Source organism: Oncorhynchus nerka, linkage group LG24, assembly GCF_034236695.1.
Source record: "Oncorhynchus nerka isolate Pitt River linkage group LG24, Oner_Uvic_2.0, whole genome shotgun sequence".
Classification (NCBI taxonomy): Eukaryota; Metazoa; Chordata; class Actinopteri; order Salmoniformes; family Salmonidae; genus Oncorhynchus; species Oncorhynchus nerka.
Window position 1 is genome coordinate 22,901,278 of NC_088419.1, and position 26,495 is coordinate 22,927,772.

The 26,495-nt window shown below is 44.2% G+C and overlaps 1 protein-coding gene across 4 annotated transcripts in view; it reads left to right on the plus strand.

The window, feature by feature from the left end:
* The first annotated feature begins 3,880 nt into the window (after positions 1-3,880).
* The window catches only part of LOC115107674 (DNA polymerase zeta catalytic subunit-like), a 143,216-nt gene continuing 120,601 nt past the window's right edge, over positions 3,881-26,495 (plus strand). For 3 of the 4 annotated variants that reach the window (XM_029631181.2, XM_029631182.2, XM_029631180.2), the window contains exon 1: positions 3,881-4,689. In XM_029631181.2, coding sequence (XP_029487041.1) covers positions 4,551-4,689 — 139 coding nt within the window. In that variant the 5' untranslated portion in view covers positions 3,881-4,550. The remainder of the gene's footprint in view (positions 4,690-26,495) is intronic. The other variant, XM_029631178.2, reaches the window with a different exon arrangement.

A 26,495-nucleotide genomic window follows, 5' to 3' on the forward strand; every position in this document is an offset into this window, starting at 1 on the left:
GTGTGGTTGCACGTGGTCTGCGGTTGTGAGGCCGGTTGGACGTACTGCCAAATTCTCTCTAAAACAACGTTGGAGGCAGCTTATGGTAGAGATATTAACATTCAATTCTCTGGCAACAGCTCTGCAGGACATTCCAGCAGTTAGCATGACAAGTCCTACTTTTAGAAGTGATTTGTTTGACAATCAGATGAAAACATCATCACGCAACACCCATTATATGTGAAACTGAGCCTGCGCGGACTGCAAAAACAACAGGAAACGGCATAAGATGTTTTCATGCCACAGTATCCCATCTTAGATCAGCATAGCCCAGGCATCATATCCGGGGATCTCATAACCAGGCTACAAGCTTTTTTCGGGTTATTGTTAATGGGATATGATGTTTATATGCGTCAACTCAAAAACAGAACACTTGAGTATCCCGAATAATAACAGGATATTAGTGTGCATGTAAACTAGGTCAGTGAGGTGACTGCTTGATTAACATGGGCAAACTGGTCTGTGCCTCCAGAAAACAAGACGAAATTCTCCAAACATCAACAAGGAGAAAAGTCCCTTCAGAAAACTATTGCTTTCATTCCTACAGAGCTGTGTGTGAACTGGTGTATGTGAATACTTACCTGAACATCTCTAGTGTAGTGCGTTCTGGGCTATCCCAGATTGTGATGCATAGACATACCTTTCAGCAGAAGACTGCTATTAAACGGACTCACCTCGTTTTCACCTGCACTGATTGGTTTCCAGAGAAAGGGCTGAAGCCCACTCAAGGTCAGAGCACACTCAGTGTGACAGATGCTCCCACTCCATCCAGATGAAATGTTAATGAAATATTCTTCATCATCAGGGAGCCATTGAGTGTGACTGTGTCCCCAGTGTGAGCCGGGGTTTATGGGCCTTTCAGTTTATTATGGAAATCTAGATGGAATTATATTAAAGGGCAACTCCACCACTTTTCAAACAAATGTTCATTATCTCCAGCACAACGCCAGTGTCAACATGTGAAATCGGCACATTTCTACATTTGAAGAAAAAAATATGAAGTTGAAATAGTTCTACCTACTGACATCATCAAAAGTGAAAACATTTGTAAAAACAATGATTTTCATACACTATGAGATTCAGGGTAACATGTGGAGCAAGAAAATACCCTCCCTTGGATAGAAACTCATTGCAGGTTTTGAAAACCACAGTGTTCTCGCTTTTAATCCTACCCTGGGATGTCACAGAGACCTTTCTTCTCATCTTTTTAACCACGGATCATAGAAACACGCTGTTTTCAAATATGTAGACACTGGTTTGGTGCTGGAGAGAATGAATATGAGGTTAAAAAATCTGACAGGAAAGTAAAAAGAAAGTACCAAAAATATGACTGTAATTATAAAAAGGCCTTATTCTTTAAGCAGTCGTGGCAAATAGTGTTGTGTGCCACTATATTGTGTGGACTGACTGAAAGGTCTTGAGGAGTGTAGAACCATGTTATGATCTGTTTGTAGTCTTCCATATGGACTTATGGTAAGTACATCATATAGGGGGACAGTAACACAATTGCATACATTTGGATGTAGGACGAAATTTGACACATTTAGCAAAATATGGTCATGTACTGTAGTAAGGAACTTCTAGAAGTGCTCAAAGTACACCACTGGAAGTGTGTGAGAGCCAATTACAGCAAGGCAAACTTTACAGTAATCCAGTCTTGCAAAAAGGTCTCGCCCATAGAGAATGATAGATGCCTCTAGTGGCCAAAAGGCCACCTTAGCCATAGACATTAAAACCAGTAGATAGCGCTGACGTCATCCATATATTCCTATGGAAAACTCTGGATGGCGCATGAAGCCAGAGGTATTTGAATTTGAAGCACGCCATATTGCTGAATGGGGCTGAATTGCACCAAAGAATCGCTAAGGATCATGGTGAAAGTGGCCGTAACTAACAAAGGATCATGGTCGATATAGTTGTTTTCATCCTGCCTGAGTAATGGCGTGTATACATGCTAGTCGGAACTAGGAAACTCAAAAATGTCCAACTTGCTGATTTGTTGAACACATAACTACAACCAGTTAGCAAATTGAACATGTCTGAGTTTCCTAATTCAGACTAGCACGTGAAAGCAGCAAGAGTCAACCCTAGATGACGTCGGTGTCAATACCGACATCCCCATAGATATTGGCCAGCCCCTCCAGCTCCACTTGACAGCCTTGTCGACTCCATGCTCTCATCTAGATAGCACAACTGCTAAGGTGCACATGCAAACAGTGTGCATGAGGGCGCACACTGGTGGAAAAAGTACCCAATTGTAATAGTTGAGTAAAAGTAAAGATAGCTTAATAGAAAGTGAAAGTCACCCAGTAAAATACTACTTGAGTAAAAGTCTAAAAGTTTGGTTTTAAATATACTTAAGTATCAAAAGTAAAAGTATAAATCATTTCTAATTCCTTATATAAAGCAAACCAGGCGGCATCATTTTCTTTTCTTTTTTGCGGATAGCCAGGAGCATGCTCCAAACCTCAGACATCATTGACAAACAAAGCCTGTGTATAGTGAGTCTGCCAGATCAGAGTCAGTAGGGATGACCAGGGATGATCTCTTGATAAGTGTGTGAATTAGGCAATTTTCCTGTCCTGCTAAGCATTCTAAATGTAATGAGTACTTTTGAGTGCCAGGGAAAATGTATGGAGTAAAAAGTACATAATTTTCTTTAGGAATGAGGTGAAGTAAAAGTAAAAGTTGTCAAAAATATAAATAGTAAAGTAAAGTACAGATACCCCAAAAAACGACTTAAGTAGTACTTTCAAGTATTTTTACTTAAGTACTTTACACCACTGAGGGCGCGAGCCTCCTCATAGCCTGCCGGCTTGTGATTGTTCTGTGTCAGCACGTGGTCCTGTTTGACGACAAATGCAGTACTCAGAATGGATCACTATTTAATTAAATAACCCCGATTTGTAGCAAACTTGAAAATAATTCACTGTGGGGATCAAACTTGATCATAATAAACAAATTGTGTTTGGCCGTTCTGGCGATGGTAATTTACCTAGGCTTTCCTGGGCAGACCAGGGCTTTTGGCATCGCTATATGGTTGCTACGCAGTAGCCGATCAGCAGAGCTTGTGACTTCACCCTCCAGACCGGACACTTGGGGCCTGGTATTAGTATGGGCCAAACCATTGAGGGCTTCCACCATTTTAATGTAGCCAAATGGGTGGGACTTCCAACTTCATTGGCTGATCCCTCCTGGTGACCCTGTTGGAGTCATGTCCAATTGGGTCAACAGGAGCGATCATCCAGTCGTGAAGAAGAAAATGTACTACTTTAAAATGGAGATTCCCTAAATGGCGATGCCTAGGCTGTCATAGATGCTATAATGGTACAGATACAAATATGAGTCCTCAATCTATCTCTATGTTCTAGCCAGTCTGGCAGAACGCAAACATCCTTCTGGATTCCGCAACTTGAGCCTGCGGGTGGTGTTTTTTTTTGTTCAATACGTGCAAGTTATTTTCTGTAAATGTTTAATCGCGAAAGTGGTTACAGTCGAAATCAGGCCATATCAAGTACAATTTGTAATCGTGTATCATTAAAATGCGCAATTTCTATGTTTAGTTTATCTTTTAGATCAGTGGAGCAGTATAATTATTGCAGGGTGTTAACAGTCAATATTCACAAAATGTCCCCCAAAAAGTTGACGCTTTAATATCATATTTTTTAGGAATAATAGGATTTGGCCTGTCATACCCATGTCCCGCCCAAAGATTTTTCAACCAATTAAAAAGCTCACTTTCACATGCTCGCTTGTAAATGGACCAATGGAAAACGCGGTGGTTCTACGAACACAATTTGGGACTGGATCTTGACTCCTCTGACTGGCCGGTGTTGTTGGAAATGCGGCAGTTAGCTATCAGTAGATGCAAACACTAGGGGAGGACTGGCGTTGCTTGGGTTTAGTGAAGAGTGTTGTGATCATATTACAGAGGAGAGTAAACCTTGTCCGCTGTGCCACATTGGAAGCCACTAACTGCCACATAGAATTGTATTTGCAAGCAAAGCTAAATACTTGCACTAACATCTGCCTCAGCAGGAGAGTATAACTCAACGATTCCCAGTTTTTCAGAATGGATATGCCGTAGCACCTGGACTCCGCGTGTGGGAACAAAGTGGTTTATGTTTAGCTGGCGAGCTAGTTTGTTAGATAGCTATGGCACGTCTCATGGATAGCGGCTACTAGTTTCAGCATTCTAAATTCTGAGACGAGTGTAGTAACTATGTCAATAGTAACTGATTCACGGGGCACCTCCATTAACTACAGCGTGGTCTCAAAAGCTGCAACTCGGATTTACTCACCATAGTTCTTAGCTAGCTGGAAAATGGGGCAGCTCCGCCTCGATAAAAACTATTTGGTTTATTGCTATGTGTAACTAAAAAAGATTGTTTGGATCATTCGTCGGTTGTTACATTGTGCAAAACAGTTTATTCTCCTCCTGGTCCTAGATGATGCCACAGTTTGTGCCCCATGCGCGCTCCGCATAGTTCATTGGATCTAGCACAGCAGTCATGTTTGCCGTCCGTATCGTCACCGCTGACTACTACCTTACAAGTCCTCTCAAAGACTTGGACGTCATTTATAACGAATTCAGAGAAAGTGACGTGAAGAAAGTACCAGTGGTTCGGATTTTCGGGGCAACTCCAATAGGTATGTTCATATGGTTTTTAATCAATGACTGGTCATTTGCAGCATGGTACAGTACCGCCACGCGTTGCACGGATGTAACACACATTTGCAACATCACAAAACCAACCCTATTCAAACATGAAATTAGTTGTAATAAGGAGACGGATGCTGCCACATGAAAGATGTTTAGTGAGGTGACACATCGTAATAAACCATGCACCACCCGCAGCTGTTTGCAGCATGCGCGCGATACATGGTTGCTTTGTTTTCAATCTCGAGCTCCACAGGGCGGTGGACAGACCTCTACATCAGCATTCGGTACATAACCCACTTTACTATACCGTTTGCATAATATACTGCACAATATATTTTTTTTGTCTCTTTTCTGTTCCCAACAACCTGTGGAGTGGTGCCACAGCAACGTTGGAATCACAGCATGACAAAGTTGTCACAATGGAGGTGTGACTGATTTAACTGGCTGCGGTAGTCTTGTCTAGATGGGATACAGCTTTTGGCAAGTTGACGCCAAAAGTAGATTTTGTTGTTGTATTTTAGCTAAACCTTTTCCTAACCTTAAACGAATTATCTTAACCTGCTGCATAAATTCTAAACCTGCGACGAAAAGTCTAAACCTGCGACGAAAAGTCTATTTTGACAAGCTGCATTCCTTCTAGAGAAAATTGTGCATTTTTAACAAAGAGCTTGCTGCAAATCTACACATTTTCCATGGGGTGGAATTTATACATGATATCTGAGTGAGGGTGACTAAGAAAATCAATGGATGCAACAGGGATCAATCAAATGTCAATCTGGGAGGTTGTTTTTGTCAGGTGAATGCCTTAATACAGTAATTCGACCATGGTTGCTTCATGTTTAGGTAGCAGGCTGCTAGACTAATTTACCAATCTAAAGAATGTTAGCTGACATGGGCTAATTAATAGACTGTCAGTGACTGACATAAGAAAGAAACTGTCTTTGGAAATGGACCTGCAGCCCTACAAAAAGGGGGCCCTGGGCCACATGCCCATCCCTATTCTAGACAAATCCACTGGCTGCAGCACTTACTGTGGTTGATTTCAAGCCGACTATGGAGGACGAGCATGCCACCTGCTTTGCTTTCTAGTATTGGTTGTGTATCGTAATCGCAGACCACACAAGGAAATATTTTCAGTAATAATTCCCATCATTCACTGCACAGCAGCATAACCTACTCTGTTTTTGGTCCTTCTTTTTGTATTTACTGTAGACTGTGTGGATATTTACAACAGGCTTTGATGTAGGACTGGCATCTGAGAGAATAAATGGGATTGTGGGTCAGGGTGTCAATCTAATGTGGTCAGCTAGCCCCAGACCTTTGCATGTGGTCACATCTGCATTGTAAAGGCGGCAGCTCTAACCGCTTATCACACACTTATCATATCATCTCTCAGACAATGTCCCAGTCCCCCTCACTGACCAGTTTCCTCACAGCTTTATAGTGTAACAAGTTGCAGTGGTTTTGGTTCACCAATGCCATGTAGACGGCTGTTGCCTCTGATTCCCTTGTCAGTGATTTATGTTGAGTGTTTCGTAATCTGTTGAATAATGTTGTTTTCGACCCTCCAGACTATTAGTCAACATGAGGTCACACGGAGGCAAGCACAGACAGCCCTCATTTCACACACCATCTTGTAGCTTTGTATTTGTCTGCAATGTTCTTGAGTCATTGTTACCTCCAGGTGTTGTGAGGCTATGGTTGTTGATAACAATACAATGGATGTATGGTTGTAGTTTTGGCAGAGTGCATTGTTTTACAGTAACTCCAGCAGCTCCACTCTGTTGATGCTGCTTGTGTGGCAAGTCTCTGTGTTGGCTCTGTATTTTCTGTGTGAAATTGCATCACCATCTGGAATACATTGACTTAAAGCACAACTTTTTTATTTTTCCTTTTCGAATGTCCGCTGAAAAATCTGGGAAATGGGTCACACAGACACCCATGAAGAGAATCCATTCTTTAGTGCCTTGTATACATGATGAGTCAGGCTTGAACTATAATAAGTTGGCAGTCTCTTTTTAACATTTCTACCTACACCCATTCTCATTCTGTGGGAGTTGCTGGACTAAAAAGGAAGAATTGGCTAATCAGCTCAGTGTGTCCTCTCCTGACCCACGGAAGCCGGGAGGGAGACACCAGTCTTCCCTCTGTCACTGGACACCTCACCTAACCTGGTTACACTTCATTGGCCAGCCCCTGAGGCAGCCTGTTACAGCTGTGTTGTTCTGGTGGTGTGTTGTTCTGGTGGTGTGTTGTTCTGGTGGTGTGTTGTTCTGGTGGTGTGGTGTTCTGGTGGTGTGGTGTTCTGGTGGTGTGGTCTTCTGGTGGTGTGGTGTTCTGGTGGTGTGGTGTGCTCCTCTATCGGTCTAGCTGCCTGTCTACATCCACGAGGGACCAATATCTCTATGATGGAATGCTAGAGAGACAGATGTTGTTCTTTCATGGTTTCAGTTGGTGTGCATTGGGAAAAACATCTTTGCTTATTCAGGCCAAATGATAGTGGTTGTGCACAATGTGCAGTGGTAATCAAGTAATTCATTGCATATGTAATAGGCCAGCAGCAGCCAGCTTGATTGTGAATGAGCAGCAGTGGCAGACTTGATTGAAGTATCCATGCATGGAAAATACTGAGTGTCTCCCACACTGCTGGGAGTTGCAGTCTTTGAGCTCTGACAGCATTGATCCTGCTTGATGTGTAGAAAGACTAGATTCAGCAGGCATTCCTCACTGCCTGGGAGAGGCAGGAAGCCAGGCAGCCACTCTGGTTTTGTTTTCCTCTGCTGAATATGTGCATGCACACATTGGGGTGTGTGCTGGGGAGACCTGCATGAAAAATTCACCTGAATGAGAGGTCAAGCAGCGAACCGCAGAGTGGGATAAAACAGAGGACCTCTCTCCAACCCTCTACCCCCCCGCCCTTCCTTCCTCCCCCTTTCCTCTCATGGGGGAACTCTAATGCCGTCTAAAGGAATTCCTCCCGGATCCATTAAGAGGATAATGGGGGATTCGAAGACTTGGCAGTTCATTAGTCAGAAAGTCATTGTCTCCTGAATGGTTTACCTCCCTATTCTGTTTATTGGATTATTTAGCATTCTGAAGCTGTAGCCCAGTAGGTTTATGATTCTTATTAGACCACTTTGACGATGATACGACTAGCTACTTATTTCTCATGTTTTGTAGGCTAATGGTGGTCTTTTGTGGGCTTAGTCCCTTTACTCTCACTTGAATCCATTCCCTTCATCTCGTTTTGATGACAAAAATAGCTGCCAGAGAGCAGCATGAACCCTGGCCCCTGATAATCCTGAGGCGTGTGATGTTAAGAAACTGAGGCTCTGGATCTTTAAAGTGTGGCCCAAGCCCAGTGAATACACACACACGCATGTCCAGGTTTCATGAACCATTAATAAAGGCCTGTCGTTCCTTTGTCATCCATGCCTTCTCTTTGGGCCTTCCCTCCATAGTACGTCAAGATGGTCCAATCAGTGGCCCTTTGCCTTTGATCTATAGGAGACATTAATGGTACCTGATTGTGTTTCTTTATGTGGGCGTGAAGAAGCGTCTCCATGCTGTGTCTCTGTCATAGGGGCCTCACATCAACCCAGGAATTCCACGAGTGCTAGATCCGGGTTCAAAGGGTTCAGCGGGCACAGTGATGGACTGTCTGCTGCATTGAGAGCTTAGCGAACAAATATCCCTCATCCTTGCAACAAGGATGAGGGATGTAAATCAAATGTAAATCTGGGAGGTTGTTTTTGTCAGGCGAATGCCTTAATACCGGAGGATTACTTTTATATTAAAGCTGAATGGGCCCCACCCCTTTCTCTGGGTGGTGATGATGACCTACTGTTGTTGCTTCTAGCCTGGTTACTGGAGAGGTAGGTCTATTTCACAGTCAGCTTGCAGCCTATACTGTAGCCTTTAACTCATAGCTGAGTTAGACATGAATTAGACATATAGCCTGCAACATGAAGCTGAATGAAGTACCTTTAGTCTGGCCTGCGGCTGAACTGTTATACATTTGGTCTGTACTGTAGCCAAGGCTATGTGGCTTTTTTTGTATAGGTTAATCCATAGCGGAGTTATAGGCTACGTGCTCACTCTTTAGCCTCAAACCTGCGGCTGAACTCTTAGGCCTACCTTTAGTCTGGCCTGCGGCTGAACTGTGTGAGGTGTGTCTTTGTCCTGTCTAATGGGAGGTTTTTCTGAGCCCTCTCTGGCGCTGTCACTGGCTCCCCCTCCCCTCTCTTTGTCTCTCCTGAGGTTTCTCTGTACAGTACACAGATGCCCTTGCTGCAGCACCGGGGCCTGGGTGATTGATGGCTTTAATAGCTCCCTCCGGTTCTACGGTGGCTATTTGAATGCGTCGCCTCACCCGCCTCCGAGGGTAGGAATGTGCTGCAGCAGCACTAGTCATTGTCCCGTCCATCATTTTCTGTCGCCTAGGTTGAGTTAGGTGACACCCTGGTCTTTTTACTGTAGTGCTGTACCCACCAAGCCCTTCAGACTTTTCCTCAGATGTCTCTTCTCCCCACTGAGACCTATCACAGCCTCACTGCGTAGCCCATATCTCATATTTAACCTTTACAGTCAGTTGACCAACGGATTACAGGGGGAATTACAGTCATATAACACAGCCAGGTGATGTATTTCGCATGGTTCCAGGCTGAATGTTGTGAATCTGGTAAAAGAAGAAGAGTGAGATGGAACCTTGGTGTGCTGGCCACATTTGTATTTTCTTCAGCAGCTAACAATAAAAGCAGCAGAATTGCAGGTCGTATAACTGTGTGATGGATGGCAGATTCATTAGCACGGGGGAATGGAATGTGACAGTCAGCCTGGTCTGCTCTCTGGGCTGCTCGCCTCAAGGTGGGCTGGGTTGGGCTAAACCTTATGACTTTGCTGCAGACAGGTGTGTCTGTGTGCAGGACTATTATTTGCTGTCTAGTTGATTTGCGTTGCATTGGCCATGTCAAGGTCACTCCACCAGAGGGAGGCCAGGATCTACCTGTCCCTATGATCTCTGGCCCCCATGGCTGGGAATCTGTGTCCCAAATGGCACTGTATTCCCTTTTATAGTGCACTACTTTTGACCAGGGAACCTATATAGAGAATAGGATGCCATTTGGGGTGTATAGACAAGCCACCTCTTCTCTCTTGTATTGGCACTAGGCTTGGTACTGGCACTAGGCTTGGTACTGGCACTAGGCTGGTACTGGCACTAGGCTGGTACTAGGCTTGGTACTGGCACTAGGCTGGCACTAGGCTTGGTACTGGCACTAGGCTTGGTACTGGCACTAGGCTTGGTACTGGCACTAGGCTGGTACTGGCACTAGGCTGGTACTAGGCTTGGTACTGGCACTAGGCTTGGTACTGGCACTAGGCTGGTACTGGTACTAGGCTGGCACTAGGCTTGGTACTGGCACTAGGCTTGGTACTGGCACTAGGCTTGGTACTGGTACTAGGCTGGTACTAGGCTTGGTACTGGCACTAGGCTGGGTACTGGCACTAGGCTGGGTACTGGCACTAGGCTGGTACTGGCACTAGGCTTGGTACTGGCACTAGGCTGGCACTAGGCTTGGTACTGGCACTAGGCTTGGTACTGGCACTAGGCTGGTACTGGCACTAGGCTGGTACTGGCACTAGGCTTGGTACTGGCACTAGGCTTGGTACTGGCACTAGGCTGGGTACTGGCACTAGGCTAGTACTGGCACTAGGCTTGGTACTGGCACTAGGCTTGGTACTGGCTCTAGGCTTGGTACTGGCACTAGGCTGGTACTGGCTCTAGGCTGGTACTGGCACTAGGCTTGGTACTGGCACTAGGCTGGTACTGGCTCTAGGCTTGGTACTGGCTCTAGGCTTGGTACTGGCACTAGGCTTGGTACTGGCTCTAGGCTTGGTACTGGCACTAGGCTGGTACTGGCACTAGGCTGGTGCAACACACTTGCACGATGGGCATCCGCTTCACAAAATTCATTACCAAAATATCTGGAGATGGAACATCTATTACATTTACTTTGAGTACCAGTCCTAATGGCCTTGCTAGGTTTATCCGTTCAGTTAAAAGCAGCAGCCACACCATGCCTTGATGATTCACCCGGTCAGCTCTCATCTGTGTTAGTCGCCCACCTTCTGAGAGACCACCGCTGGATGGCCAATTGTCTGAGTTAGCAGCTCTTTCCGGCACCGTTTGATTTGGCTGGGTCTAATCAATAGGAGAGCTGCTGTGTTAATAACACACAGACAGGGTGGAGGTGGCCAGCCAGCTTTACTGCTTGCTGATGGTCAATACGTCTGCTGTCTGCTGACTGCAAATCACACTGACTGACTGGGCCCAGACAGACCTCCAGGCCGAGGGGAGTTTGAGGTAACGGACTGACTGACATACGGGCTATACTTGCAGTCTGAGGGGAAGTAACCATAGAAATAGAATTATCTATAATTCAATCTAATTTTATGGAGGAAACAGACAGCCAAGCCTCCGTCTCTACTATCAGTAATCCAGCACATGGTATATAGATGCCATGGGACTTTTAAACGCCTGCCCCAACCACATTTAAAGGAAGTACCAGGGCATGTGGGGATATCAGTGGGCTGCTGTTGTCAGCCAGGCCTATAGCAGTATCCTGTCACTGCTGCCTGCCAGTGAGGTCATGCAATAATTAGGCTAGTTCTTGAGTGAAGCTGGACTGGACTCGCGTTGGTCGCCAGTGACCGGCCAGGAAATGCTTCCTTTTTGATGTACTGTATGAAAGAACGCCTGTGTTCTTCTCGTTTGATGTGGAGTGCTCAGTAGTGGAGGTGCTGCCCGCCTGCCAACGGTTGTGTTGGCATGGTAGCCTAAGTGGATTTATGTTCTTTGAATGGAGGGAGTCCCTAAAAAAAACAGGCATCACCGGTGTGGTCCCACTGGCCCAGGGAGCCTAGTGTTGGCACATAGATTTGGGTTGCTGCTGAGGGTTCCAACCTTTTGCCCTCTCCTCCTGGCTCATTGTCCCTACAGTAGATAACTGGTGTGAGAGGCCCTGCCAATTCAGGCTGTGTTAGGACTTTCTTGTTGCTTTCTGTTCCTAAGGCCATCTCTCACTGTTTTTACAACTTAAAAGAATGAAGGAATTTGTCAGAGAGAGCCAGAACTGGGAACAAAGGAATGTTTTGAACCTGTCAGGCACATAATTTCTTAACATCTGGATGTTAATAAAGCAGACGGAGGTATCTGTTAATGGGTCATCTCTCATGGACAGATGAAACTGCAAGAATCTGTCAAGGCTCATGTAGAGTTATGTGATTACGAGCAGTTTGAGAGGTGTGTACAGTTAGCTTGAATGTTTGCTTCATTGCAGAACAGTTTGTACTTAACAACATGTTTCTGATAGAGGAATTCTAAATTACTCTATGCTTTAATTGCCTAAATCAATTAGCACTCATTTCTAATTCATTAATGAATTGTAAGTTCATTAATTATGCATGAAGTAGATCGAGACCAGTCTTAAAAGCCAGGTAAAGAGCGTTTAATTCCAGAGAGTACTGAATGCTTACACACATTTCCACAGGTTATAAACTGAAAATGACGTCAGCGTTTTCCAAACGTTCCGTTTCACAAACAGAGGGCCCCTCTTAATTCTCAAGCCTCCACGTTATCAGCACGAAGTCAAGGCCAGTCAGCATAAATCAACATTCCCGACCATTTGGAGATGGCCCGTTCCCACCACCTGGAGATTTGTACAACTGAATGAACTAAGGAACAGACCTATATTGTTACTAACTCCTGACTACATTATATACAATTGGGAAAGGGGGCAAGAGGGAAAACTCACATGTACCGTACATTATAGCATTTGGACTAGTCAGTTTCTGATTGGAATGTATACATAATTAGTCATTTCAACCATATTTTCCTCTATCAGTTTCCCCAAAATGTTATTGTACGTTCTTGAACAGACTTTGAGGTATGTTTGGTGGGTGTGGCTTAAAGCAATGAGTGACGTATTTAAAGAGCAGTGGCCATGCTGACAGCGTTCCCCAACTCACAACCCAACCCCGCACCGTTTTTCAACTGGCCGTTCAGTACAGCACCTTTTCCGTTAAATTGGAACGTTCTAGAACGTAAAAACGTACTGAACGCAGCCCTGGTTTGAGTTTTTGTCATTGATTTTTTTGGGCGAATCAGGATTGGGCGAAGGCGGTGCTTAATAAACTGAGGTGATTTTCAAGTCGTGTGGCTCATTAACTGTTTACACTAGATTCCACAACAACAAAGTCAAAATTGGCTATATTGTAAAAATGCATAACTTCCTTTTAGAGCATGATAAACATGGGTGAAATTAGCAGAAGGGAGGGTTTTGGCCAAGAGTTTCTGTTTGCAAGGAGGCCACTTCGCTTCCTTCCTTTGCAAAGGTCATCAAAATTTGACAACTGCATTCCCCCTTAGAAGTAAAACAGCGAGAATTTTACTTCTGGGGAAAGAAGAGTAGGCCTACAGTTCTGTTTTTAAGCTCTAACTATGACCGGAAAGCCCTGGGTTTTGAACACTCCGTTCTACACTCCCCCTTGTAAGAACCTGCATCTGTCGGCTTCTGAAGACCAAACGGAATGTTTTGATGCATTTATTCCACAGTTCCACTGTGCACAGTGTGTATGAACGCAGGCTTATTCAAAGAGGGGGAATTCTAGCTGGCTCTAAAAATAGCCCAGCTTGTTTTTTAAATGCAGCCAAGCTTGCTGCTTTCTCTTCTGTTGTGACAGTGCTGGAGGAGAACAGTGAGGGGTCCTACTTAAAACACAAGACTCTGGGGTCGACCAGAACATACTAGTCTTCTGCTGCCTGTTCCATTTTGGAAGCATCTGGGGGTTTTTTCTTGAAGGGAAATGTCTTAAGTTGTTCCCCATTTCCCCTTTGTTGTGTTAGCTATTTTATTTTCCCTCACAGCAATATTTCAGCTGCAATTTGGCTTGTCTTTGCTCTGTGTGTGTTTTGAGAGGGGGAGACTGAACATGTCTCTCACTCGTCTGATGCACCAATCGTGCCTCCCCTAAGCCGTGTGATGTATGGCTGGGAGGGAGACATGCCATGAATATCACATTTCGACGGGCAGACCTGTTAAGGGAACATCTCCTTTTGTCTTGATCAGGCCGTTTGGACACACTGCTTTCCTGGAGTATTAACCTCTTACCTCTACCTGGGACGCTTGCGTCCCAACTAGAGCTCTGGAAATGCAAATGCGCTACGCTAAATGCTAATAGTATTAGTTAAAACTCAAAAGTTCATTAAAATACACATGCAGGGTATCAAATTAAAGCTACACTCGTTGTGAATCCAGGCAACAAGTCAGATTTTTAAAATGCTTTTCGGCGACAGCATGAGAAGCTATTATCTGATAGCATGCACCAATACACTACAACAGAAAAGCACAGCAGGGGACGTAAACAAAATAATTAGCATTTCGGCGTTACACAAACCGCACAATAAAATAGAAAACAGTCATTACCTTTCACCATCTTTGTTGGCACTCCTAGATGTCCCATAAACACTATTGGGTCTTTATTTCGATTAAATCGGGCCATATAAAGCCAAGATATCGTTATATGTAGACTGTGTGATAAACGAAAAAAACAGCGATTTCACAACGTAACGTCATTTTTTAAAATTCAAAAAGTAGACGATAAACTTTCACAAAACACTTCGAAATACATTTGTAATGCTACTTTAGGTATTAGTAAACGTTAATAAGCGATAAAAATCAAACGTAGGCGATGTACATATCATTAGCTGTCGTCTTGGAAAAAAATTCAGGAGAGAGCTCTTCCGGAATGATCTGGGCGGAGACCGGAGGTACGTCGTGCCCCTCTTTCGGTTCAACCAAGAATCAAAGAGGATTAAATTCACATACTCGACTGCATGGGGATGCTGTGGGAGTTGAATGCTCGGTCTTATCTAATTCGGCTCACTGTTAACAATTGCTGGAAGTGGCGCAAGGATATTTATTTCCATTTTCTGTGATCAGGTTTTCCTGCGCTTTCCGATGTAACGCACGTTATGTAATAGCCACAGTCGTGATTTAACCAGTTTTAAAAACGTCCGAGGGTTTCCTATACACACATTCTAACCATATGAACGTACTATATTCCTGGCATGAGTAGCAGGGCGCTGAAATGTTGCGCGATTTTTAACAAAATGTTCAAAAAAGTAGAGGGTAGGAGCAACTAGTTAAACAACTGAGGTTGTGGAAACCAGAACTCTTCGGTTCTGCCAGCCGGCTCCATCCAGAGTCCTCCAATTGGATTTCCATGGCTGCTGTCGACTGTTTGAGTACTCGCATAATTTTCTTTTGAGTACTCGAATGGGGGGGGGGGGGGGGGAATATTTTTTTGAACAAGGCTGGAAAAGATATGTGCACATTTATCTATAGGACAATGCCAGCAGTGCACAACAATGCCTCATTTATCATAACCATTACAGATAACAAATCATAATGCCCCATATACATATACACTACCGTTCAAAAGTTTGGGGTCACTTAGAAATGTCCTTGTTTTTGAAAGAAAAGCTTTTGTCCATTTAACTTCTTGCGTCGAGCCATCCCGGATCCGGTATCGTGACTACAGCCTCAAGCTCATTACCATAACGCAACGTTTAACTATTCATGAAAATCGCAAATGAAATTAAATGAATCTATTTGCTCTCAAGCTTAGCCTTTTGTTAACAACACTGTCATCTCAGATTTTCAAAATATGCTTCTCAACCATTGCAAAACAAGCATTTGTGTAACAGTATTGATAGCTAGTGTAGCATTTAGCGTTAGCATTCAGCAGGCAACATTTTCACAAAAACCAGAAAAGCATTCAAATAAAATAATTGACCTTTGAAGAACTTCGGATGTTTTCAATGAGGAGACTAGACTCTCAGATAGCAAATGTTCAGTTTTTCCTGAAAGATTATTTGTTTAGGACAAATCGCTCCGTTTTCTGCGTCACGTTTAGCTACGAAAAAAACCTGTATCCAGGATTGTGTAAATCTATCCACAAGCTCATTAGCATAACACAACGTTAACTATTCATGAAAATCGCAAATGAAATGAAATGAATCTATTTGCTCTCAAGCTTCTTAGCCTTTTGTTAACAACACTGTCATCTCAGATTTTCAAAATATGCTTTTGAACCATAGCTAAACAAGCATTTGTGTAACAGTATTGATAGCCTAGCATAGGATTATGCCTGTCTTTCAGCATGCAACATTTTCACAAAAACCAGAAAAGGATTCAAATAAAATCATTTACCTTTGAAGAACTTCAGATGTTTTCAATGAGGAGACTCTCAGTTAGATAGCAAATGTTCCGTTTTTACAAAAAATATTATTTGTGTCGACTAATCGCTCCGTTTTGTTCATCACGTTTGGGTAAGGAAAAAAATTATAATAAAAAAATAAAATAAATATTAAGTCATTAAAACGCGAACTTTTTTCCAAATTAACTCCATAATATCGACAGAAACATGGCAAACCGATGCTTAGAATCAATCCTCAAGGTGTTTTTCACATATCTATCGACGATAAAATCCTTCGTGGCAGTTGACTTTCTCTTCTGAAGAAATGGAACGCGCATGGACCTACAGATTACACAATAATTTCGACAAAGGACACCGGGCGGGACACCAGGTAAATGTAGTCTCTTATGGTCAATCTTCCAATGATATGCCTACAAACACGTCACAATGCTGCAGACACCTTGGAGAAACGACACAAAGGGCAGGCTCATTCCTGGCGCATTGACAGCCATATAAGGAGACATTGGAACACAGCGCCTTCAGAATCTGGGGCATTTCCAGTATGAAACTTCATCTTGGTTTCGCCTGTAGCATTAGTTCTGGGGCACTCACAGATAATATCTTTGCAGTTTTGGAAACGTCAGAGTTTTGTCTTTCCAAGGCTGTCAATTCCATGCATAGTCGAGCATCTTTTCGTGACAAAATATTGCGCTTAAAACGGGCACGTCTTTTTATCCAATAATGACATAGCGCCCCCATAGGTTGAAGAGGTTAAAATAACATCAAATTGATCAGTGTAGGGATTGTTAATGTTGTAAATTACTTTTGTAGCTGGAATCGGCTGATTTTCAAATATATATCTCATTTTATTTGATTTTTAGTGGAATCTCTACAGAGGCCCATTATCAGCAACCATCACTCCTGTGTTCCAATGGCACGTTGTGTTAGCCTTTAAAATGATAAACTTGGATTAGCGAACTGATCATTAGAAAACCCTTTTGAAATTGTTAGCACAGCTGAAAACTGTTGTTCTGATTAAAGAAGCAATAAAACGGGCCTTTAGACCAGTTTAGTATCTGAAGCATCAGCATTTGTGAATTCGATTACAGGCTCAAAATGTCCAGAAACAAACTTTCTTCAGAAACTCATCAATCTATTCTTGTTCTGAGAAATTAAGGCAATTCCATGTGAGAAATTGCCAAGAAACTGAAGATCTCGTACAACGCTGTGTACTACTCCCTTCACAGAACAGCTCAAACTGTTGTCGAAGAGTGATCATTTGAAACAGGGCTTAATTTGCTGAGTTGAAAGACAATCTTTCAGGGTTACAAACCAAAATCTGTCTTTTTGATATGCAGATGTTTAACTTAGTTTATTTAGCCTTTTCTTTGGAATTTTCTAAATGAAAGAACAATTCCACATCGAACTTTGCGTGGGGATGAATTACGGCCACTACATCTGTTTGGGGAGAAGGCCTATGCCTAATGATCTGATGAAAATATGCTCTTTGTCTAAATCACACTTGGTCTAGCTAGCACTTTACGTTGGAGACACAACAGCGTGATTTTATTCTGTCTCTTTCAATGTAAAGGTGGACTCCGCAAAATGACGTTGCCACGAGCAGCACCACAGATATTGTGATGAGCGAGATACAAGACTTCACTGTCACACAGTATCTGCACATGTGCATGGGTTCGCTTCACTTTGTTACAGCAACGGGTCCTAAACAGTGGAGCAGTTTAGCCTCGCGGTTTAATGCTCTTAGTTGTTGAGGAAATTGACCCACTATGCTGTTTGCACATCTACGTCATATCGCTGAGTCTACCATTTAATATGACATGGTAATATATTTATAATACACTGCTCAAAAAAATAAAGGGAACACTAAAATAACACATCCTTGATCTGAACTCCTCAGGGACACATGATCCCCTTTGGGATCACCCCCCACCCCCCCTGAGCTGTAATGTGGCGCAGGGAACGCAATAAATAATCCTAAAAATATTTAACCTCCACAGAATCGCTTGAAAAATGGCTCAAATGAAAGATAAAGAAGTTATTTATCTACCCAGCAAGTCAGATTTCTAAAATGTTTTACGGCGAAAACATAGCACATATTTGTCCAACCACCACTGCATACATACCTCATTAGCTTAGCCAAGTAGGAAAAAATATGCAATCAACAAACGCAGGATTAAAAGAAAAATCATTTCACCAACCTTTTGAAATCTTCATCAGATGACAGTAATATAACATGTTACACAGTACATTCATTTTTTTTCAATAATATGCAATATATATCCATAAATCTCTGTTTACAATTATGCATCGTTCAAAAAATGCTACTGCAATGTCAGGAGAAATAAAATAGCTCCGGTAGATAACGTCAGCTAACAAGGAATACACATCATAAACTTTGACTAAATATGCATGTTTTACATATGTATGGCAAGATAAACTTCTTCTAAATGCAATTGCTATGTTACAATTATTTTTAACGTTACATTTGGCGTTCACTAGGCTATAATAGAGAGTCGGCGCTCTCATTTAGCATACTGACTCCTCTATCTTGGAGTCGACAGAAACCCAAAATGAAGACATAAATATTCCCTTACCATGGCTGTTCTTGCTTCAGAAGACCTGGAAGGGTTAATACTCACCAAGTTAGCGTTCAGTTTTCAAGTCTGTGTCTTTCCGTTCTCAAACTAGACACTTTTCGGTCGAAATGTATGCAAATTTCAAGTGGATGCGCACCAAAACGTCGAAAGTATACATTATATTTCGAGTAAACTTGTCAAACTATGTTTATAATTAAGCCTTAGCATGTTATAAAGGTCTACAGCAATCGTGAGGGCGAACAGAGAAGCACACGTTGTTCAGTTCATCCTGAGGGAAAGCTCCCATTGGTGAAACTTTTTTTTTGCGTCACCGGGACGTTTGGGCACGCTGAACGTCTCGTGAGCGCGCGATTCTCACAGTTACACGCCTCATCGAAAGCAGGCTTCACGCTGAAGACGTAGAAACTGTTTCCATGGTTATAACTGTTTGGGAAGTGTGTATACGATGACGTCAAAGTGGTGGCAACTTTTCCCATTACAAGAGAGACTTTGGGAGAATGCATGCCCTGAGACTTCTGCTTTACATAGAGACAAAATTTAAACGGTTTTATAAGCTTTAGAGTGTTTCCTATTCGATAATAATTTTTATATGCATATATTAGCAACTTTTGACAAAAATTTATCATGGTTTATATGGGTGCCGAATTCCTCCAGAAGGGGCAGTAATTCAGGGCTAGCCCTAACAGGGGCTAAAAATGAATGAAATATTCTTAACTACTTTTTTCTTTACATAGTTGAATGTGCTGACAACAAAATCACACAAATGATCAATGGAAATCAAATTTATCAACCTATGGAGGTCTGGATTTGGAGTCACACTCAAAAGTGTGAAAAGTGGAAAACCACACTACAGGCTGATCCAACTTTGATGTAATGTCCTTAAAACAAGTCAAAATGAGGCTCAGTAGTGTGTGTGGCCTCCACGTGCCTGTATGACCTCCCTACAACGCCTGGGCATGCTCCTGATGAGGTGGCCTCCTGAGGGATCACCTCCCAGACCTGGACTAAAGCATCCGCCAACTCCTGGACAGTCTGTGGTGCAACGTGGCGTTGGTGGATGGAGCGAGACATGATTTCCCAGATGTGCTCAATTGGATTCAGGTCTGGGGAACGGGCTTGCCAGTCCATAGCATCAATGCCTTCCTCTTGCAGGAACTGCTGACACACTCCAGCCACATGAGGTCTAGCATTGTCTTGCATTAGGAGGAACCCAGGGCCAACCGCACCAGCATATGGTCTCACAAGGGGTCTGAGGATCTCATCTCGGTACCTAATGGCAGTCAGGCTACCTCTGGCGAGCACATGGAGGGCTGTGCGGCCCCCCCAAAGAAATGCCACCACACACCATGACTGACCCACCGCCAAACCGGTCATGCTGGAGGATGTTGCAGGCAGCAGAACATTCTCCACGGCTTTCATCTGTGAAGAGCACAGGGCGCCAGTGGCGAATTTGCCAATCTTGGTGTTCTCTGGCAAATTCCAATAGTCCTGCACGGTGTTGGGCTGTAAGCACAACCCCCACCTGTGGACGTCCGGCCCTCATACCACCCTCATGGAGTCTGTTTCTGACCGTTTGAGCAGACACATGCACATTTGTGGCCTGCTGGAGGTCATTTTGCAGGGCTCTGGCAGTGCTCCTCCTTGCACAAAGGCGGAGGTAGCGGTTCTGCTGCTGGATTGTTGCCCTCCTACGGCCTCCTCCACGTCTCCTGATGTACTGGCCTGTCTCCTGGTAGTGCCTCCATGCTTTGGACACTACGCTGACAGACACAGCAAACCTTCTTGCCACAGCTCGCATTGATGTCCCATCCTGGATGAGCTGCACTACCTGAGCCACTTGTGTGGGTTGTAGACTCCGTCTCATGCTACCACTAGAGTGAAAACACTGCCAGCATTCAAAAGTGACCAAAACATCAGCCAGGAAGCATAGGAACTGAGAAGTGGTCTTTGGTCACCACCTGCAGAACCACTCCTTTATTGGGGGTGTCTTGCTAATTGCCTATAATTTCCACCTGTTGTCTATTCCATTTGCACAACAGCATGTGAAATTTATTGTCAATCAGTGTTGCTTCCTAAGTGGACAGTTTGATTTCACAGAAGTGTGATTAACTTGGAGTTACATTGTGTTTAAGTGTTCCCTTTATTTTTTTGAGCAGTATTTCATTTCAGTTCAAATTAAGATGCAGAATCATCCATCTCCCTTTTGTTCTGTGGACTGTTGTCAAACAAGCTTATCCATTTGTCATTTATTTAGCGTTTCACAGTCACTCCAGTCAAGACTGCTTGGCAGTTTCTGAGTAAATTAATATTTACATCTCCAATCCAAACACTAACTGTGACTCTGTCCGTAATTGACTGGATTGGAATATTTAACTGCATGTTTGTGCAGAAGCGTAGTGTACTACTGTGAAAGGAAGTTGATTCTGTGCAGCCTCCTGTGTGCCTGTCCGCTGGCTTTTTCTTACAGTATACTGTGTCCCTTTTCACCTGCAGTACAGTGTCGTGGCCATGCATACTGCATGATTGTACCTCCACTGTGTGTGTCTGTGTGTTTTCAATGCTAGTCTACACGGTGCTGTCAGACTGGGAACAGCAGACACTGAGGATTCCTCACCCGCTGGTCACAGTCTTGTGGCTCTCTCTCACCCACTTTTCCACTCTTTGCTCTCCCTCTCCCCACACGCACTCTTCTGTTCCTTTGTTCTCCTCTACCTACACTTCCTGCAGATCCAATTTCTCTCAATTCATATTTTTTTCACTATTTTTCTCTCACTTTTACCCAGAGCACTCTCCTCCCTTCTCTCATCCCTTTTTTCTGTGTCCCTGCAGGTGTCATGTCACACTGTGCTCCTTGCTGTGTCCTGTTTAGGGGGGACATGACCCCAGTCAAAATGTGACTTGTTCAGTGATGTGTGTGGGACAGAAGCTGCCCTCCCTGGCCTCTGCCCTCTCTGACCCTGTCAAGTTCAGTCCCCTCTCACCCTGATACCCTTCCCTCATCACCCTGAGCCAATCACATACCTGAGCTCCAACACAGTGGCAAACATTAGTGAAGACATTAGTGAAGACTCGGAGCGAAATTAGTGCCTGGGACCTGACTGGACAGGTCCATTTATGTCTGGCTCAGTGTTGACATAGTAGCATAATGCACTTCACTGGATTAAGGGTTTACTATTCAAGGTCCTAAGAGGTCCCAGGTCTGTGTGGGGTGTGTGACCATTCAGTGATGTGGTAGAGCTCTGTGCTTAGGGGCCCTGCTTCCATTATGCTCTTATTGAGTTAAAGCCCCTTCTTCCTCTGTCTTCACCAACTCCTCTACCTCCTGCTTGGCGTCCTCCTTCCTCCTTCCACCCCGACCTGCCTTTTCTCCTCCTCCTCCAACTTCTGCCTTTTCTCCCTTTCTCCACCCACTATACCTCCTCCTGTTCTCCTCCCCTGCTATGTAGAGACTTCCTCTAGTTGCCGTCATGTCTCCAGTGGATTGTGTCCAGGCCTCCTGCTCGGCTGTGCTGCTCTCTGATGATCCTCATTGTTAAGTGGACTGCTCGGGTCTCTGGTCAAACAGACGTGGCTTTGTGTCTGGACGATGTGGGAAGAAAGCAGCCCTGGTCGGTCAGGTTCTTCAGCTTCACCCTGCTAATTATACTTCCTCCTACTGTAACAAGAGGCAGGGAGGAGGGCTCTAAGGGACACTGTGGTATTAGTGCTTGGGCCACATATAAACATACTGTAGGTGAGAGGACTGGACCACACAATAACAGACAAAAAGAGAAGGCGGCACGGCCAAACCACTGAAACAATAGCCTGGTTCAGTCTCTTTGTCCTAGGAGGACTGTGGTTCTGTTCAGTCTAGAGGTCGACCGATTATGATTTTTCAACGCCGATACCGATTATTGGAGGACCAAAAAAGCCGATAGCGATTAATCGTTTTAGGTTGTAGTTATTATAGGACTATTTCCCTCTAAATACCATTTGTATTTCATTAACCTTTGACTATTGGATGTTCTTATAGGCACTTTAGTATTGCCAGTGTAACAGTATAGCTTCCGTCCCTCTCCTCGCTCCTCCCTGGGCTCGAACCAGCAACACAACAGCCACCACATCGAAGTGTTACCCATGCAGAGCAAGGGAAACAACCACCCCAAGGCTCAGAGCAAGTGAAGTTTGAAACGCTTTTAGCGCGCTCTAACTAGCTAGCCATTTCACTTCGGTCACACCAGCCTCATCTTGGGAGTTGATAGGTTTGAAGTCATAAACAGCGCAATGCCTGACGCACAACGAAGAGCTGTTGGCAAAACGCACGAAAGTGCTGTTTGAATGAATGTTTACACGCCTGCTTCTGCCTTCCACCGCTCAGTCAGATACTTGTATGCTCAGTCATATATGCAACACAGGACACGCTAGATATGCAACACAGGACACGTTAGATAATATCTAGTAATATCATCAACCATGTGTAGTTAACTAGTGATTATGATTGATTGTTTTTTATAAGATAAGTTTAATGCTAGCTAGCAACTTACCTTGGCTTACTGCATTTGCGTAACAGGCAGTCTCCTTGTGGAGTGCAACGAGAGAGAGGCAGGTCGTTATTGCGTTTGACTAGTTAACTGTAAGGTTGCAAGATTGAATCCCCCGAGCTGACAAGGTGTAAATCTGTCTTTCTGCCCCTGAACGAGGCAGTTAACCCACGGTTCCTAGGCCGTCATTGAAAATAAGAATGTGGCTGCTGTCCCTGAACATCAGCGGAAATTTCAGAGTGACAACTAATAGTACTCGATACAACTCAAACTTTCATTAAAACACACATGCAGGGTACTCAATTAAAGCTACACTCGTTGTGAATCTAGCCAACATGTCAGATTAAAATGCTTTTCGGCGAAAACATGAGAAGCTATTATCTGATAGCATGCAACCCCCCGAAATACCTAAAGGGGACGTAAACAAAAGAATTAGCGTAGCCGGCGCTACACAAAACGCAAAAATAAAATATGAAACATTCATTACCTTTGACGAGCTTCTTTGTTGGCACTCCTATATGTCCCATAAACATCACAATTGGGTCTTTTTTTCGATTAAATCCGTCCATGTATACCCAAAATGTCCATTTATGAAGCCGTCTGATCCAGGAAAAAACTGCTTTCCAAAACGCAACGTCATTTTTTTAATTAAGAAAGTTGCCTATAAACTTTGACAAAACACTTCAAACTACTTTTGTAATCCAACTTTAGGTATTAGTAAACGTTAATAATCGATCAAATTGATCACGGGGCGATCTGTATTCAATAGCAGCAAGTCTTGAAATCATCCATATTCTCTCTTTCAAAACTTCCCCCGGTGTACTCGATGACAGGAAGTGCCTATTTCTCATTTCACCAAGGATTAACTTCAACCCAATTGCCAAGACTGGCGACATCGTGTGGAAACTGTAGGAACTGTAAACTGGGCCCTATCTATTCTGCCTTGCCATAGACAATACAGAGACTGGCGGAGGGATATTTTTTGTGTGTTTTTTGTGAACAGTTTTCCTTGGGGTTTTGCCTGCTACACACGTTCTGTTATAGTCACAGACCTGATTTAACCAGTTTTAGAAACTTCAGAGTGTTTTCTATCCACACATACTAATCATATGCATATACTATATTCCTGGCATGAGTAGCAGGACGTTGAAATTTTGCGTGATTTTTTACAAAAAGCTGAAAAAATTCACAGCCTCTTTAAGAACTGACTTGCCTAGTTAAATAAAGGTGTAAAAAAATTAAATAAAAAATTGGCTCCCAAAAATACCGATATCCGATTGTTATGAAAACTTGAAAGCGGACTAGGGTTCTGCTCAGTCCGGGGTTCTGCTCCGTCTTTTGGTCCTAGGAGGACTGTGGTTCAGTGTTGGTCCTAGGAGGACTGGGGTTCTGTGGACTGGCATGTGTGTCACTGTGAGGGTCACCCACTGCAGTAGTAAGTGGGCTGGACTGGATCCCCTCTGTCATTGTCTGTCTCTTTTCCTCTACCCATCGAACCATCGCACAGCTACTGCTTGCTCTGCCACATTGTCTGTCTCTTTTCCTCTACCCATCGAACCATCGCACAGCTACTGCTTGCTCTGCCACATTGTCTGTCTCTTTTCCTCTACCCATCGAACCATCGCACAGCTACTGCTTGCTCTGCCACATTGTCTGTCTCTTTTCCTCTACCCATCGAACCATCGCACAGCTACTGCTTGCTCTGCCACATTGTCTGTCTCTTTTCCTCTACCCATCGAACCATCGCACAGCTACTGCTTGCTCTGCCACATTGTCTGTCTCTTTTCCTCTACCCATCGAACCATCGCACAGCTACTGCTTGCTCTGCCACATTGTCTGTCTCTTTTCCTCTACCCATCGAACCATCGCACAGCTCTGCCACATTGTCTGTCTCTTTTCCTCTACCCATCGAACCATCGCACAGCTCTGCCACATTACTACACTCTCCATGGAACGTTAGTCTGGAAAACTCAACTCGAAACAGTGACTAGGATCTGGTTTCAATGATGGCAACTCTTTTGGCAACTTCGATAAAATGCTATTTTGGGTGGGTCCTCTTCAGACAACTCTCCCAACAAATCACGAGGCGGACATGCCAGAACGTTGCGATTCAAGTTTACAGACAAAACCGTTGCACTGGTTTTAGTGAAGGCAGTTGATGCAAACTTGCCGCTTGTGAAATGCACTCATTAAAAAGAACCTCTGTGAGCTCCATCTCGCTAGCTACTAGTTAGTGTTTTAGTCAAGCGGATAATGTAGTGACATAGACAGTGACGTAGTTTCTTTATGACATAAGAGTCTCATTGAAACCAGAGCCTAGTCTAGTCTCACTGTTGCTTGTTGAGGTGGTTGGACATGCAGACTTTGATTGATGTAGCATGTTTGTGTGTCTGTTGGTGTGAGCACAGCTAGAACTGTCAGGGCATCGATCGACAGGCTGCCGTCGCACTAATCATGCAGGTCTGGCAGATACACACACGCGCACACACGGTACTCAAACATGCTCCTCTCACACACACACACACGGTACTCAAACATGCTCCTCTCACACACACACGGTACTCAAACATGCTCCTCTCACACACACACACACGGTACTCAAACATGCTCCTCTCACACACACACACACGTTACTCAAACATGCTCCTCTCACACACACACACACGGTACTCAAACATGCTCCTCTCACACACACACACACGGTACTCAAACATGCTCCTCTCACACACACACACGGTACTCAAACATGCTCCTCTCACACACACACACACACGGTACTCAAACATGCTCCTCTCACACACACACACGGTACTCAAACATGCTCCTCTCACACACCTAGACACTGCAGCTGTGCAGCGCTGACCCTGGATAAATAAGCAGCCATACAGGCCTGTTTGCTACAGTAATACAGTGTTCCAGCCTATAGACCTAGGACCTTGCTTTTTCCCAGGCATAGTATTCCCTTCCTACTCGTCCTTATTCTGTCCCCCCGGGGGGTCGTGTGTGTGTGTGTGTGCGCCCCTGCTGTGACACTCCAGAGGGAATGGAGGCCCACCCGTGCCGTTAATCAGCCGTCCCGGAATCGTTAGTGCCGCCACACACTGTCACTGGATGAATGAACTGGGGCCCGTCATCGCCACTCATATCCCACACCGGAGATGGATGTGCACAGAGCGGGGCCACTGCTGCCCAGCTGCCCAGCCGCCCACATTACACCTTCAGCTGGGTTGGATTCCCACAACATAGGCCTATACCCATGAGCCCTGGAGAAGGATGTGCACAGAGCGGGGCCACTGCTGCCTGCCCGCCCAGCCGCCCACATTACACCTTCAGCTGGGATGGATTCCCACAACATAGGCCTATACCCATGAGCCTTGGAGAAGGATGTGCACAGAG